Genomic DNA, 17,386 nt, shown 5'->3' with positions numbered 1-17,386 from the left:
GGGTTGGAGCTGGATCCTTCAGGTCCCTTCCAACCTAGACCATTCTGTAATTCTGTAAGTCTGCATGGTCCTTTGCAGACAGGCATTGAATTATCTGCCTCAGTGCGATGACACTCAGCTTTGAACTGGAGGGCCAGTGGTTATGTAGATTCTGGCCTGAGCTAGGGTTGTTATATGGCGCTCCTGAGAGCTTGCATGGATACCTCCTAACAGGTAATAGCTGCAAGGTCAGGGTGAAGACGTGAAAACTGGATTCCTGTAAATGCAGATGGGTGATGAAGCATGACTGTGTGCTGGTGCATGGAGTCTTTACAAACAGGAATACTAATCCCAAATGAGAGAAGTTCAGCTGATCAAGGTGCAGGTCAGCCCCAATCCATTAGTCTTTCAGAAGTTTCTTTGAATTGTTGGTTAATCCTCATCTGGGCAGAGTTAATAAGGTCACCCGAGGAGGCTTGGACAGCTTGTGGTCATGGTGGGTCAGAGAAGACCATGAGCAGAGACCACCATGCAACAGTGTCCTTTGAAGGCAGGAAGGGTGTGTGAGCCTTGCAAAAGTAGTCTGAACATATGAAGAAGCAGCCTGTGTTGGATCTCTCTGCCCAGTGTGCTTTGCAGAGTATCTGTGTGAGCACACATAGTGTTAACATGCTCTAGATACTCTCAAAGTTTTTAGACCCCCAGGGACCTAAAACTTTGATACGTGGGCTGGGAATAAGACCTGTATTATTTCTTTCCTCTGTGAAAGGAGTTTCATGCTAAGACTTGACAGTCCATTGTCCACAGTTTTAACATTGACAGACTTGTGAGACAACAACCTGGTTGTGGCTTGGGGAAACATGTGAAGCAGTGGGTATTGATGCACATGCTTGACTTTGAGTCTGTAGCTGAAACCTTCTTCTCCCAATGGATTATGTATGCCCCTCTGGGCTGGACTGGATCTAAACCAAATCCCTGGCAAGTATTTCTCAATAACTCACTAGTGCTAGGTGCTCTGATAAGGAGCAGCACTTTGGATGAGTGGCACTGTTTGATGATGATGCCCTATGGGCATTTCAGCCTCATTTTACAAAGCATAAGGCTGGAGAGTGGGACTGGTCCATCTCTGTCTCCTGGGTCACAATTCAATATGTGGTGTCATATTTTGGAAACTTTCACGATCAGAAAAACTAAAAAGATTATTTCTGAGTACGTATGGGAGGGAAGGAAATGAAATATTGATAGGTGTTACCTACTCATCAAAATTCATCTTTATTTACATTGAGAACTGCAATTGTATAATCAGCACAGGAAAATGCAGCTTAATGTATCTATGAAATAAATATGAGTTGTTTACTTCTGAGTAATGGTGAATAACCCCTGTATTAAAAATCTGGTCTTACTGCATGCTGAGATATTCCATAAACAAGGTTTGTAGAGAAAGTAATATCTTCTACACCAAATTGATGTCACTGGGAAAAAAAACCGGTTTGTGCTATCTGGCACTATAAGTACACAAAAAATGTCTTTTTCTTCTTGTTTTTTTTTAAAAGTTGGTTGGTTGTGGGTTGGTTTGTTTGCTTGTTCTTGTTTTGTTTGCTGTGTTTTGTTTTGTTTTGTTTTGTTTCAAAAAAATGTTTCTTTTGGTCTAATAAGGATTTTACTGGCCAGTAGGACAAGGGAGGTTATTCTTCCCCTGTACTCAGCACTGGTCAGGCCACACCTTGAGTACTGTGTCCAGTTCTGGGCCCCTCAATTCAAGAGGGAGGTTGAGGTGCTGGAACATGTCCAGAGAAGGGCAACAAAGCTGGTGAAAGGCCTGGAACACAAACCCTATGAGGAGAGGCTGAGGTACCTGGGGTTGTTTAGTCTGGAGAAGAGGAGGCTCAGGGGTGATCTTGTCACTGTCTGCAACTACCTGAAGGGAGGCTGTATCCAGGTGGGGGGTGGCCTCTTCTCCCAGGCAACCAGCAATAGAACAAAGGGACACAATCTCAAGTTGTGCCGGGGTAGGTCTAGGCTGGGTGTTAGGAGGGAGGTCTTCCCAGAGAGAGTGATTGGCATTGGAATGGGCTGCCCAGGGAAGTGGTGGAGTTGCTGTCCCTGGAGGTGTTCAAGAAAAGACTGGTTGAGGCACTTAGTGCCATGGTCTAGTTGACTGGCTAGGGCTGGGTGCTAGGTTGGAGTGGATGATCTTGGAGGTCTCTTCCAACCTGGTTGATTCTATGATTCTATGATTCTGATTCTATGATTCTAAGCCTCTGTTCAGGCCTACAGACCCTCCACGACAGCAACCAGCAACAGAACAAGGGGACACAGACTCAAGTTGTGCTGGGGGAGGTCTAGGCTGGATGTTAGGAGGAAGTTGTTGCCAGAGAGAGTGATTGGCATTGGAATGGGCTGCCCAGATGATTGGGTGCTAGGTTGGAGTGGATGATCTTGGAGGTCTCTTCCATCCTGGTTGATTCTATGATTCTACGACACTCCCCCTATAAACGTTGCCAATCTTATATCACCAACGCAGTTATGGACATTTTACTTGTAACTTATTTTTTGTTGTTTCATCTCTAGAGATAGGTAAGGTCAAAGAGGTACAGAAATGTAGAAATAAAAATGAACATTGGTTACTTGTAAGCCATGAAGTGCACAAGACAAGGTGCACAGAACACAGAAATGGGATGGAAATAGAGACAGATCTATCTAGAGACAGATAGTGAAGATGGGGTTAAATTTGACTAATTATGTATAGATTGTGCAATAATACAAAACCTTATTTATACAAAGAATAATGCCTTAGTTTGTACAAACAAATACCTTATTTTTACAAAGAAAGACCAAGGTACAGTGAAAATAATATGACTTTAAATAATAACTTTAAATTATTTTACTCTTTATTTAGAGTAGAAATGTTTTACTCAGAAGTTTTTTTCAGTTATCATCCCATTTTTGATAACAGATCTGGGGAAAGCAGGGAGCTGGCATTTATTTTGTGAAATGTCTGCATTTGTGATATGGGTTTGGTGGGTTGTTTTTTTTCTCATGAGCTCCCATCCTGGGGGTAGATTAATGAAAAATAATGAGAAATCTTGGAGAATTAGACGAACAAAGATTTCCATGCTGCTATCACAAGGTAGGTTGCTCTGTGCTAAGCTCCATGCCTCTGCAGCTAAACTGCTATTGTCTCCTGAGCAAGGTCATTTAAAGCTCACTTCAAAATGTCATCATCCCTTTGAAGTCACAGTAGGAACATCAGTTTAGCATATCCTACAAGCAGAGACTCATGCATGTGGTAGATTGCCTCTCACAGGCTTTGCAGAAGGATGATCCATGTCGAATTCTAATATATTAACTGTTTTGATGCACACTTTTATTTCACATAAGAGCCACACAAAATGTGTCTGAATCTCATGGTCTCTGGCCTGGAATGAGAGACCAACCAATGTGCTGTGCCTCCATTGGTAGTAGCAGTAATATCTCTTTCTTAAGAGCACAGTTTTAGAAAGATCTTTTGAGGTTAATGAAATGCTGGTCCAAGGTGGTGGCAACATTGCTTTCTTGATGCTGCCACTGGCAACATGCACCCCAAAGCTCTACAAAGGCATTTCACCATTCCTCCTCCACTAACTCCTTGTCTTGGCAGAGGTGCTCATGGCCAAAAAACAATGCCAAGCCCTTTCTTCCTCAGCATCCCTTGCCCTCCAGGTGTCCATTTCCACCTTTGTTTTAAGGAGCTGTTCTCTGCTTCAGAAGTCGCATCTGATTAAGAGAGATAATTGTCAATTACCCTTAAAAGAAAATTAATTATTTTCAAGCTCCAAACCAACCCTTTCTATTCCATCCTTTACTGGATGGGAAAAAATTTTCTTCCTTATGTACAGCTCCTTTTGCAAGAACAGGCTATGCTTTTGAGACTGAGCTAACTCCTGATGAGCTCATCAGTGCTCTCCCACTTTTGCAGTGGTTGCTTTAGATTCTAAATATTTCTTATTCTCTGTAGCTGCCTCTAGGGTGCCTGCTCCTGCAATTTAGAGAGGTGTAATGATAAGGGCTGGGCAAGTTTTCTGCACTGCAGTGTCTACAGAGATAGTGCTGTGTGTGAAAATGCAGGAAGTCATCTCCACCAGAAGATTGGTAGATGATCTGGGAAGAGGTGACGTTAGCCTGGTGGAATGCTCTCTTTCCCAGAACAGACAAGAACTGAATTTAAATGCTTGCATGTCAGGATGGCAGATCCCAGCTCCCTGCTCTAAGCACGGGCTGTCTGACTTTTTGAGCTTGCTCTGACCAAGAAGTCTAGCTGTCACTGAGAAACTGTGGACTGGAGAACCTTCCCTATGAGGTCAAAGCACCTCACAGACAGGGTAAGAGAGATAGGGTTGTTCAGCCCGAAGAAAAGAAGGCTCCAGGTAGATCTTGCTGCAGCCATTCAGTACTTTCAGGAGACTTACAGGAAAGATGGAGAGGGATGCTTTGTCAGGGAGTGTAGTGATAGGATAAGGGCAAATGGTTTCAAACTGAAAGGGAGTAGGTTTGAACAAGATATTAGGAATTTTTTCACCATGAGGATGATGAAACACTAGAAGGGGCTGCATAGAGAGGTTATGGATGCCCTGTCTCTGCGAGTGTTCAGGGACAGGTTGAATGGGGCTTTGAGCAACCTGGTCTAGTGAAAGCTAGCCTGCTGCATGGCATAGAGGATCTCTCAGTTCCTTTCCAACACAAACCATTCTATGCTTCTATTATGCTGTCAGGAGGAGCTTCTATTTTGACAAGTGAGTGCTTTCTGTCAAGAAGAGATTTTGTCAGACAGTTCTGGGATTCTGTGATTTATTATGGGCTAGAATGACTGACTCAAACTGACAGTGAGGAACCAAGGCATATGGGTGTTACACCACCTTCCTGAGTGTGAGCAAAAAGGCTGTGGCAGACTCAGGTTGAAACTGCACCTTGCCTGCAGATCTTCTAGCAACAATTCTTTTTTTTCTCTTTGCACTAACCAGAAATGTATTTCTTTGCCAGCAGCAATTCAGAGACAGTACCATTGCCCCTCCCCTACCTGTCCCCCCCTCTCTCTTCTGAAATCTGCCTGCTCAGTGCTGAGCAGTACAGGATGGATCTTACACGTTGCCACCCTTGGGAACACTGTGAAAATAGAAGGATAATTGCTGAATGTTGCCTTATGAGAAGAATCCATCACTGCCTTTGACTGAAATCCTTGCTCTTAACCCAGTGTGTGTTGGTTCTGAAGGCTGTGACATTTCTTAGTTGTTGGATACTGTACTACTGCTCTTCTTCACAGCAGGTCATGCACAATGGAGGTAGATAGACATGTCTAGCAGGGAATTCAATTGTACTCTGCTGGAGGTGATAACTCTAGGTAATGAAGCATTGTTTGACTTTGTTTCCCTGCCTAAATCTGCTGCTTCTGCTGACACAAACTCAGAAGCTTATGCATAAAACACCCTGATGAGTTTCTCAAATAGTATCAGTGACAAGATTTCTCTAGGCAGTTCCATCTTATGGCATTTCAGGTAACCATGATATCATATTGCTAAATAAATAACATTAACAGATGAATATCACATGGCTGAGTGCTCAACTGCAGCTTGCAGGTGTAAGGATTTAGATGGGATGTGTCCAGGCATTTTCCATGGTTGAAGGCAGGAAAGAGGTTGCATGAGGTCACCTGGGCATGCTGGGGCTGGGCAAAAGAACTGTGGGCAATGTGCTGGGCTAGTGGTGGCTAACAGCTTCTTGGTATGGGCACGGCTGTGGGATCAAGATAGAAGGAGTATACCAGGTAGCAGGAGGGCTTCAGCTCCATCCCCTTTTCTTTCCCAGGACCAATGTCTGCAATGCCTGTAACATCATAGTCCTTCACCAAAATAAACCCCTTGGCGCTTGGTGGAAAGATCCCAACTCTGTTCATCTTTACTCTTACCCGTTGAAAGCTGTGGCTGAGTTAGTAACAAACAAGCTGTTTGACTGTCACACCCCTGCTAAATGAATGCAGTGGGGTGTCATCAGTTAGTGTCACCACACTGTTTCTCAGAAACTGCATTTTTGTATACATCTAAATGCCTTCTTGGGACAGCTTTACATGTTGGATCAGATATGTCAGCGGGAGCTGGATTGTCTCTGACAAGCCAGACATCCAGTGCAAAACCAGAAAGGTGATGTAGCTACGCAGGACATTTGCACTCATGTGTGGTAATGGGGCAAGGAAAGACAGCAGGAAATAGCTGTCACTATTGCTACTGAAATTCTCCAAAGCTGCTAATTTTACTTCTAGAAAAGCTCCTGCCTCTGTGCCTGTGCTGCAGTGAACCTGCACTGGTAGATGGAGTCATAGCTTTTGCCAACCATACGTTAGCATTTTGCATGTTCTCAGCACTAGGAGAATCGTGGTGGAAATCCAGGCAACATCTTGATCTCTGTTTTGCAGCTGAACTCAGAGCAATGTATTGAGATTTTTAAAAAGCCAAGTGGGTATTTTTGAAAAGATGATGTTACTGTTTTAGACAACACATGATTAAGGGCTCATGGAACAGGGAATATCCACATCTACTTAAAGTGAAGAGTGCTTGACACCAGCCAGATCTCTGCCTAGCTGCAATGAGAACCATTTCCTGCATGCTCCTAGCAGTGGAATTCTCACTGCTTTTTTTGAGAAGTAGCATCCCTTTCTATTTAAATTTGCACATCCACCATGTAATTCTGTACGATGTGCCTATGTATGAAGCACAGAAGGACTCCTGTGCAGAATGAGGAGCTACTCTCTGCTGCAGCTGAGTCTTGAATTGCTTAGAGAGAGAGAGTGCTGGCAGAAATCCAGCATGGCTCAGGACTGATCATCTTTGTTTCCTGAAGGTGAGAAAACTAAAATTGTTCTGCCTACAGAGCTGTGCGGGGCAGGTATGGGGACTGCCCTTGGTGCACTGCTTCAGAGCTGGGAGCAAATGAATGAAACAAGGAAAAGCTTGTGGGCTCACACTAAACATAGAATCGTTAGATGGCTTGGGTTGGAAGGGAACCCCACAAGGACCTTTAGTCCAGCCTCCCTGAAGTAAGCAGGGACATACTCAACTAGATCAGGTTGAGACCTGTTGAGCCTCACTTTGAATATCCCAGGGGTGGGGCCCCAACCACCTCCCTGGGCAACCCACTCCAGGGCTCCACCACCCTCATGATAGAGAATTTGTTCCTCACAACCAATCTGAATCTGCTTTTCTCTAATTTGAAGCCATTGCCCCTTGTCCTGTCATTACAGGCCTTCGTAAACAGTTTCTCTCTATCCTTCTCTACAGTACCCCTTCAGGCACTGGAAGGTCACTATTAGGTCTCCTCAAGGCCTCCCCTTCTCCAGGCTGAACAATCCCAGCTCCCTCAGCCTATCCTCACAGCAGAGGTGTTCCAACCCCCTGATCACTTTTGTGGTCCTCCTCTGGACCCACTCCACCAGGACCATGTCCTTCCTATATTGAGGGCTCCAGAGCTGGGTGCAGTACACCAGCTGAGCAGAGCACAGCAGAGCAAAGTGGTAGAATCACCTATCTGGATCTGCTGGCAATACATCTTTTGATGCAGCCCAGCATGTGATTTGCCTTCTGGACTGCAAGCACACACTGTCTGCTCATGTCCAGCTTCTCACCCACCAGCACTTCTAAGTCCTTCTCTGCAGGGTTGCTTTCTATCACCTCATCTCCTAGTCTGTATTGACAGTGAAGATTGCTCCAGCCCAGATGCAGGACCCTGCACTTGCTCTTGTTGAATTAGAATCATAGAATCAGTCACAGTTGGAAGGGGCCACAAGGATCATCTATATGAATGGCAAGAGAAGGGCCAAGGACAACCTCCAGTCCTTATTAGATAGAGAGGGGAATATAGTGACAAAGGATGATGAAAAGGCAGAAGTGCTTAACACCTTCTTTGCCTCAATCTTCAATAGTGGGACAGGTTGTCTCCAGGACAACTGGACTCATGAACTGGCAGATGGAGTCAGGGACCAGTATAGTCCCCCTCCAATCCATGAGGAAGCAGTAAGGGACCTGCTGAGACACTTGGATCCTCACAAGTCCATGGACCAGATGGGATCTGTCCTAGGGTGCTGAGAGAGCTGGCTGCTGAGCTGGCCAAGCCACTCTCCATCATTTATCAGCAGTCCTGGCTCACTGGAGAGGTCCCTGAAGACTGGAAGCTGGCCAATGTGATACCCATTCACAAGAAGGGTCGTAAGGAGGAGCCAGAAAACTACAGACCTGTGAGCCTGACCTCAGTGCCAGGCAAGGTCATGGAACAGGACCTCTTGAGTGCCATCACAAAGCACCTACAGGATAGCCAAGGGATCAGGCCCAGCCAGCATGGGTTTAGGAAGGGCAGGTCCTGTCTCACCAACCTGATCTTCTTTGATGATCAAGTTACCTGCCTGGTGAATGTGTGGAAGGCTGTGAATCAGAGAGAATCAGCTGAAATACATGATTGGGAAAAGACAATGTGAGTTCACCAGGAGTAAATTCTTCTATGATTCTTGATGAGCCTGATCACCTCCTATGACAAAATACCTCATTTGACTGATGCAGGGCTAGGGGTTGACATTTACAGGATCATAGGCTCACAGGATGTTAGGGGTTGGAAGGGACCCAAGGAGATCATTGAGTCCAACCCCCTGCCACAGCAGGACAATACTATCTAACACAGATCACAGAGGAACACATCCAGACAGGCCTTGAAAGTCTCCAGAGAAGGAGACCCCACAAACAGGTAGACATTGTCTACCTGGACTTCTTCAAGGCTTTTGACACAGTCCTGCATAACCTTCTCCTGGAGAAACTGACATGTTATGGCCCACATAGGTGCTCTGTGTGGTGGATGGGGAAATGGCTGACAGGCCATATTCTGAGGGTGGTAGTCAATAGTTCTTACTCAAAATGGCAACCAGTCACAAGTGGGGTTCTCCCCCAGATCAATACTGCACCTAAAGCTGCTTAATATCTTCATAAATGATCTGGATGTTGGTGTCAAGGGCACCCTGATGAAGTTTTCAGATGACACCAAGACGAGTGGGGAGGCTGACATGCCAGAAGGGAGATCCACTGTCCAGGAAGACCAGGACAGGCTGAATGAGTGGGCTAACAAGAACCTTATGAAGTTCAGTGGGGACAAATGCATCTAGGAACACATAACCCGAGAGTACAACTGAGACTGGGATACACAGGGCTGGAAAGGGACCTGGAGGTCTTAGTGGGCAACAAGGTCAACATGAGTGAACAGAGTGCAGCAATAGAATGGAAGGGGGAGGGGGTTAAACATGACAGCACCAGAGATAAATCAAAGGGAATTGAGGATGGTAGGCTAGAGCTAGGAGTAAAAGCAGCAGCCCAGCTGAAGTGCATGTACACTAATGCACGCACTGTGGGTAACAAACAAGAGGAGCTGGAAGCTCTGGTGCTGGAGGAAAGCTATGATATTGTCGCCATCACTGAAACGTGGTGGGATGGCTCACATGATTGGTGTGCTGTAATCAATGGCTACAGACTCTTCAGGAGAGACAGGCAAGGAAGAAAGGGCGGGGGAGTGGCTCTGTATATTAGGGATGCTCTGGATGTCATGGAGGTAGAAATCAAAGATGATCAAGTTGAGTCATTATGGGTGAGACTTAAGGCGAAAGCCAACAAGGCTGATATCCTGGCTGGAGTCTGTTATAGACCACCCAACCAGGAAGAAGAGGTTGATTTATTACTCTTTAAGCAACTGGAGGCTGCCTCAAGATCACCTGCCCTTGTTCTGGTGGGCGACTTTAACCTACCAGACATCTGCTGGGACTTAAACACTGCAGAGAAGAAGCAGTCTAGAAGGTTTCTGCAATGTGTGGAAGACAACTTCCTATCCCAGCTGTTACACGAGCCTACCAGGGGGGCAGCCCTGCTTGACCTGCTGCTCACAAATAGAGAGGGGCTGGTAGGGGATGTGGTGGTTGGAGGCTGCCTGGGGTCCAGTGACCATGAAATTATAGAGTTTTCAATCCATGGAGAAACCAGGAGGGGCATCAACAGAACCTCCACGCTGGACTTCCGAAGGGCAGACTTCAGCCTATTTAAGGAACTAATTCAGAAAGTTCCTTGGGAAATAGCCCTTAGAAACAAAGGGGTCCAGGAAGGTTGGACCTACTTCAAGAAAGAACTCCTGAAGGCACAGGAGCAGGCTGTGCCATTGAGCTGGAAGATGAGCCGACGAGGGAGGCAGCCAGGCTGGATGGGCAGGGAGCTGCTGAAGGAATTAAAGATTAAAAAGAGAGTGTATCACCTTTGGAAAAGAGGGGAGGTGTCCCAGGAGAAGTTCAAGGAGGTTGCTAGGTCTTGTAGAGGAAAAATTAGAGAGGCAAAAGCCCACTTGGAGCTCAGGCTGGCCACGGCTGCCAAGGAAAATAAAAAGTGTTTCTTTAAATATATGAATGGCAAGAGAAGGGCCAAGGACAACCTCCAGTCCTTACTAGATAGAGAGGGGAATATAGTGACAAAGGATGAGGAAAAGGCAGAGGTGCTTAACACCTTCTTTGCCTCAATCTTCACTAGTGGGACAGGTTGTCTCCAGGACAGCTGGACTCCTGAAGTGGTGGATGGAGTCAGGGATCAGTACAGTCCCCCTCTAATCCATGAGGAAGCAGTAAGGGACCTGCTAAGTCATTTGGGTCCTCACAAGTCCATGGGACCGGATGGGATCCACCCTAGGGTGCTGAGAGAGCTGGCAGCTGAGCTGGCCAAGCCACTCTCCATCATTTATCAGCAGTCCTGGCTCACTGGAGAGGTCCCTGAAGACTGGAAGCTGGCCAATGTGATTCCCATACACAAGAAGGGTTGTAAGGAGGAGCCAGAAAACTACAGACCTGTGAGCCTGACCTCAGTGCCAGGCAAGGGCATGCAACAGGTCATCTTGAGTGCCATCACAAAGCACCTACAGGATAGCCAAGGGATCAGGCCCAGCCAGCATGGGTTTAGGAAGGGCAGGTCCTGCCTCACCAACCTGATCTCCTTTGATGATCAAGTTACCTGCCTGGTGAATGTGGGGCAGGCTGTGGATGTAGTCTACTTGGACTTCAGCAAAGCCTTTGACACTGTCTGCCACAAGAAGCTCCTAGCCAAGCTGGCAGCTCATGGTTTGGACAGATTCACTCTGTGCTGGATCAAGAACTGGCTGGATGGCAGAGCCCAGAGAGTGGTGGTGAATGGTGCCACATCCAGTTGGCAGCTGTCACTAGTGGTGTTCCCCAGGGATCAGTACTGGGCCCAGTCCTGTTCAATATCTTTATTGATGATCTGGACGAGGGGATTGAGTCCAGCATCAGTAAGTTTGCAGATGACACCAAGATAGGAGCAGCTGTTGATCTGTTGGAAGGTAAGAGAGCCCTGCAGAGGGACCTAGACAGGCTGGATGGGTGGGCAGAGGCCAATGGGATGAGATTGAACAAGGCCAAGTGCAGGGTTCTGCACTTCGGCCACAATAACCCCAAGCAGCGCTATAGGCTGGGGACTGAGTGGCTGGAGAGCAGTCAGGAGGAAAGGGACCTGGGGGTACTGATAGATAGTAAGCTGAAGATGAGCCAGCAGTGTGCCCAGGTGGCCAAGAGAGCCAGTGGCATCCTGGCCTGCATCAGGAACAGTGTGGCCAGTAGGACAAGGGAGGTTATTCTTGCCCTGTACTCAGCACTGCTCAGACCACACCTTGAGTACTGTGTCCAGTTCTGGGCTCCTCAATTCAAGAAAGATGTTGAGGTGCTGGAACATGTCCAGAGAAGGGCAACAAAGCTGGTGAAGGGCCTGGAACACAAATCCTATGAGGAGAGGTTGAGGGAGCTGGGCCTATTTAGCCTGGAGAAGAGGAGGCTCAGGGGTGATCTTATTACTGTCTACAACTACCTGAAGGGGCATTGTAGCCAGGTGGGAGTTGGCCTCTTCTCCCAGGCAACCAGCAATAGAACAAGGGGACACAGTCTCAAGTTGTGCCAGGGTAGGTATAGGCTGGATGTTAGGAAGAAGTTCTTCCCAGAGAGAGTGATTTGCCATTGGAATGGGCTGCCCAGGGAGGCACCGTCCCTGGGGGTCTTCAAGAAAATCCTGGGTGAGGCACTCAGTGCCATGGTCTAGTTGACTGGATAGGGCTGGGTGCTAGGTTGGACTGGATGATCTTGGAGGTCTCTTCCAACCTGATTGATTCTATGGTTCTATGATTCTAATAGCAAAGGAAGATAACAGAATTCTGGGATGCAGCAACAAAGGCATCACCAGCTGAGATAAAGCCATTATCCTCCTATGCTCAGTGCTGGTCAGACCACATCTGGAGTACTACATTCAGTTTTGGTCCTTGCTATATAAAAAGATTTAAACAGGTAGGAAAGTCTGCAGAGAAAGGCCATGATAATGATCAGAGGACTGGAAGACCTGACATATGAGGAAAGGCTGAGTGAACTGTGTTTATTCAGCCCTGAGAAGAGAAGATTTAGGGAAGAACCTATTACCACGTACCAGTACGTGAGGGGTGGCTACCAAGAGGCTGGGAAGTCTTTTTTCACAAGGAGTCATGTGGAAAAGAGTAATGGGTACAAGTTATTCCCAGAGAGACTCCAGTTGGCCCTTTCTCAATGGTCTCAGGAATCAGCTCTGTTAGAGAGATGTCTGTGCTGACAGCAACACTGTGTGTGTAAGGAGCTCGGTTGTCAATGATGTCATTATAAACTTTAGATTTGAAACTGAGCCATGTTGAGAAACATTTCAAGGTGTTGCATCTGACAAATAATTTCACCAATATTTTCTTGCTAAATAGATAAGTCTCTGAAGAAGCTGTACAAGGTGCACTCCTTGCCCTCTTTCTGTTCACTGCTGATGATTGCTTTTCATGGACTTGTTACCTGCATGTCCTCCCTGGTGTGCGTCAGTCGTCCTTCTGTTCTGTCTTCAGAGACATAAAGCCTGATTCCACAAGTTCAGCTGCTAATGCTTGTACTTTGGTGGATCCTTTTATCCTCTGGCCCCTTTTATCTTCTGGCCTCTGAAAAACACAGTGGAAAATTAATCACTAACATCAGAAGAAATATTCTAGAGAAGGTGTATGGAGCAAAGCTTCTTGAAAAATGTGTTCTGTAATTAAAATTTCCAATGTACAATGGGTCACTTTTAGTCAGAGCAGCTTACTGGCCAAATGGGAGCTGTAAATTACACATCTCCATCCTTGGCTAGTGCAAATAAAATCCCTTGGTGTTGGCATGTTGTCAGAGCTCTATGAACTGAAGCAAAATAGTTAAAAAGAAACACCAAGGCATTTTCTCCTTGTCTGAGCCTGCTTCTCCCCTTTTCTGCTGTGTAGCATTTATTACACTTTTATCATTATTAGTTTATTTGTCATGACATGCTTTGTGATGGGGCTCTATGAATGTCATCTTGGTTTTTGGCTTTTTCTGAGCACATTCATTACACTGTGGCAGGTGATTTTCTCTTATTTTTGAGCTCTACCCTTGTATTCCTCACCCCAGGAGCTGAGCACGTCTTTATAATTCAGGGGAGGGCCCTCATGTGTCCTCTGCCTCAATGGGACCATAGAATCACAGTGTCACAGAATTACAGGGGTTGCAAGGGACCTCTGGAGATCACAGAATCACAGAATGGCAGGGTCTGGAAGGGACCTTGAAAGATCATCTAGCCAAACCGCCTTGCAAGAACAGGGTAACCTATACCAAATCACACAGGAATCTGTCCAGGCAGGTCCCTCCACAGAGGGAGATTCTTCAGCTCTCATGGGAAGCCTGTTCCAGTGTTCCATCACCCTCACAGTGAAAAAAACTCTTTCTCATGTTTTTGTGGATCTTCCTGTGCCTCAACTTCCACCCATTGCCCATTCTGTTGTTGGACATCACTGAGAAGAGCCTGGTTCCATCCTCCTGGCACTCACCTCTTACATATTCAGTCTCCTTCTCTCCAAGCTAAAGCCCTAGATCCCTCAGCCTTTTCCCATAAGGGAGATGTTGCACTTCTTAACCACCTTTGTGGCTCTGCACTAGCTCTCTCAAGCAGTTCTACATCCTTCTTCAACTGAGGGGCCCAGAACCAGATACAGTATCCCAGATGCAGCCTCACCAGGATAAGGAAAACCTCTTTTGCCCTACTAACCACAACCCTTCTAATACACCCCAGGATGCCATTGGCCTTGGCCATACAGGCACATTTCTGGCCATGGTCATCCTTCTGTCCACCATGACCCCAGGTGCTTTTCCCTTTCACTGTCTTCCAACAAGTCAGTTCCCAACCTATACTGATCCCTGGGGTTGTTCTTTCCCAGGTGCAAGACTCTTCAATTGTCCTTGCTGAATTTCAGTAAATTTCTCCCTATCCAACTGTCCAAGCTGTCTAGGTCTCACTGAATGGCAGCACAGCCTTCAGGTCTGTCAGCCACTCACCCAGTTTTGTTTTATGTCTTGCTGTCTGTCTCCACCATTGGTTCTGCACAGAGGATATGGCACCAGACATCTGTCATGGCTGAGTTTGCTTGGAGGACCATGGTAATCAGGTGGATTTTGGTGGCAGATTTGCTTGTGCTGAAGACCATGGGAGTTTTCTCACCAGCTGCAGAAGAAGCTGAACTCACTCTTGCTGTCCCTTGGAACCAAGCTATTCTTAGACTGATCCCTCTGAAGAACTTGCTACTCAAGCTTACCAATGTGATATGAAGTGTTTGTAGCAGGATGGTTCACCCATGTGTAATTTACATTATTTCATGCTGCACAGTTTCACAGTGTCACAGCTCCTGGGCTTTACTTCTGTTTCACCATTAAATGTAAATGCCTGTATTCTATTTTTATTTTTTTTAAACCAAGACAGAGTGGCAGAGTAGTCACCTTCAGATCTCTGTGCTCGTGCAGCATGACAGCTCTTTCCTCAAAATACTTGGACATCATTCAGACTCAAGAAGTCAGGTCTTTGCACAGATGGCCAGCTCTGTAACTCATTGATGTTTTGACAGAGCAAGGCTGGTGTGTAGGCCTGAGTTCAAGTAATGGTCACATAGCAATACAAAATTCTGCATATTCTTGACACCTCTTACAGCCTCCAGTGTGAAGGCCAGGAGCTGAAGGATCTGTTCTTCTTGCTCTGGGCAGCAAATGCGTGGTGTCAGAGGACTGCCAATGGATTTTATTCCTCTTGCGGAGGAAAGGGTCATTGTACCAAGAGTCATCGTTCAGACATGCTTTCAGAACAGCATCAGTGCAGCCTAGATTGGTTTGTATCAAACCACTGAGTTAGTAATGTATTGGGATTTCTGCCTTTTTCCTTGCAGTCAACAAATACGTGGTCCGAGTTTTCACTGGTGAAATCAGTGGCAGCGGAACAGATGCAGATGTCTTCATTAATATCTTCGGTGAGAGAGGAGACACAGGTATTCAAATGCAAATAATGTCCTAAAATATTTCTTCCTGCACTGCAGGTCTGCAATCTAAACAACACACAGCAGCAATCTGGCAAATGCAGAGTAATGTGGCTGAGTGAAAGGCACAACAAATGATTTTATTAGCTCTGGGGTTTCTCAAATCCACAGCTTCTGGGCGCTGTGTCTGCAGAGCAGCAGTCATAGCAGGGCTGTGAGCATGACTGAAGTTACCTACCACCGAACCCCCAGACCTTGGGAAATGCAGCATAAATCACCCGCATAAAGTAGTGCCAGTCCGCTGAGGGATGCAGCACCAATGTGTATTTGCAAGGCATGAAGAGATAGCATCTTTCTGTGTCCCTGGATGGATAATTCTATCCTCATTGTGTGGCAAATGTGGCTGAGCCTGCCTGGCCGTTTAGAGAGATAAGCTAGCTAAGGTTTATATTAGCTGGCTTTAAATTAATGGTAGTTGCTCTTTTTCTTTATTGTGGTCTTTTTCTTTTTCTTTTTTTTTTATTTTTTTTTCTCTTTCTCTTATTTTCATTTTTCTTTTCCCTTTTTTCTTATTACCTTTTGTTTCTTTTCCCTTTTTGTCCCCTCCTCTTTTCTTCTCCTTTTTCATCTCCATTTCCTATTTTCCTTATCATCTTTCCTATTGCATGTCATCTTTCCTTTTCCTTTTCCTTTTCCTTTTCCTTTTCCTTTTCCTTTTCCTTTTCCTTTTCCATTTATTTTCCTTTCCCATTTTCTTTTTAATTTCTTTCTTCCTTTTTTTTTTTCCAAATTGTACTAGAGCAGTAGTCTAGGAATTCAAATTTAATTTTTAAAAAGTATGCTCAACTGAATGTTAACAATAAAATGTATGTTAGGACCAAACTCTAAGTCATACTATGAAGAAGAGGGGACAACAATTTTGAGAGACCCAAAGAGCAAATATTCTCTCTCTTATATATTGCACCTATCCTGTGAAATTCAAGAAATGATGACATGTTATCTGCCAAGTGCCCTTGAACAGATTGCAAAATCTGTTGGATAGGTCTTATCCATGAGTAATTATCCAGGCTTTTGCAAAGGAATTCATCTGGTCTCACTGTAGATATCTGAAAGTGGGAGCCTGAACCTAAGCTAGTTGTCTAGGCGGTCTGTTGTATCTACACAGAGCAATAGCAGCCCTAGAAGATAATTCATCCCCTTCTGGAGTACATGGGATGAATAGCACTCTGGCAGTTTCCCCTGCACAGATGTCTTGAGTGGGTTCAACCCCACTCACAGCATCAGTTGCACATGAGTAGCACTGATTTATAGCTTTAATACTTTTCATAAAGACAAGCTCCTATGAGAGCAGGAAAAGCCAACAGCCAACTGGTACCTAATTTGAAACAAACAAAAAAATGAAAATACCACCAAAAACTTCCTATGTTATGCAAGAAAGAAGTTTGTGTCCTGAAATGTCAAAATTTACAGCGCGTGACCAAACCTTTTTTGAAACAGTTTGGCCATTTTAAAAGCCGTTAAATATAAAAGGGAAATGTGGTGGTACAAAAAAAGATGCAAGAGCCATCTGGATATATATTTCTGAAAAGTCTGAGAGCTGTAAGTAACTGTGATATTAGAGTGAAAACCCTGGTATTTTGTGTGATCAAGAAGAGAAACCTTTTTATTAGAATGTAAAATCCTCTGCCTTTACCTTGAATCCTGGTTTCAGAAAGCTGATTCTGTCAATGATGACATTAACAAATAGCTCTTCACTTACAAACACGTATGTTCCAGTAACCTTTCCTTCCAAGTTTGTCTCTGTTTCTCTCTTCAGGTGTGAGGAAACTGGACAATGACAAAGACAATTTTGAAAAGGGAGCAGAGGACAAGTTCACACTTGATGCACCAAACTTGGGAAGGTTAAGGAAAATTAATATAGGACATAATAACAAAGGTGGCTCTGCTGGCTGGTTCCTTGAAAAGGTTAGTTACTCTTGAGGCATTTAACATAATGATG

The 17,386-nt window shown here is 45.4% G+C and overlaps 1 protein-coding gene across 1 annotated transcript in view; it reads left to right on the top strand.

Moving 5' to 3' along the window:
• The window catches only part of LOXHD1 (lipoxygenase homology PLAT domains 1), a 188,098-nt gene that overhangs the window by 23,236 nt on the left and 147,476 nt on the right, over window positions 1–17,386 (top strand). Inside the window, exons 5-6 of the mRNA XM_064176315.1 lie at window positions 15,301–15,399; window positions 17,204–17,352. Coding sequence (XP_064032385.1) covers window positions 15,301–15,399; window positions 17,204–17,352 — 248 coding nt within the window. The remainder of the gene's footprint in view (window positions 1–15,300; window positions 15,400–17,203; window positions 17,353–17,386) is intronic.

The sequence above is a fragment of the Pogoniulus pusillus genome, chromosome Z (assembly GCF_015220805.1).
Source record: "Pogoniulus pusillus isolate bPogPus1 chromosome Z, bPogPus1.pri, whole genome shotgun sequence".
NCBI classification, from domain to species: Eukaryota; Metazoa; Chordata; class Aves; order Piciformes; family Lybiidae; genus Pogoniulus; species Pogoniulus pusillus.
The sequence above is the reverse complement of the archived record's forward strand: the minus strand, read 5'-3'. Positions and strand labels throughout refer to the sequence as shown.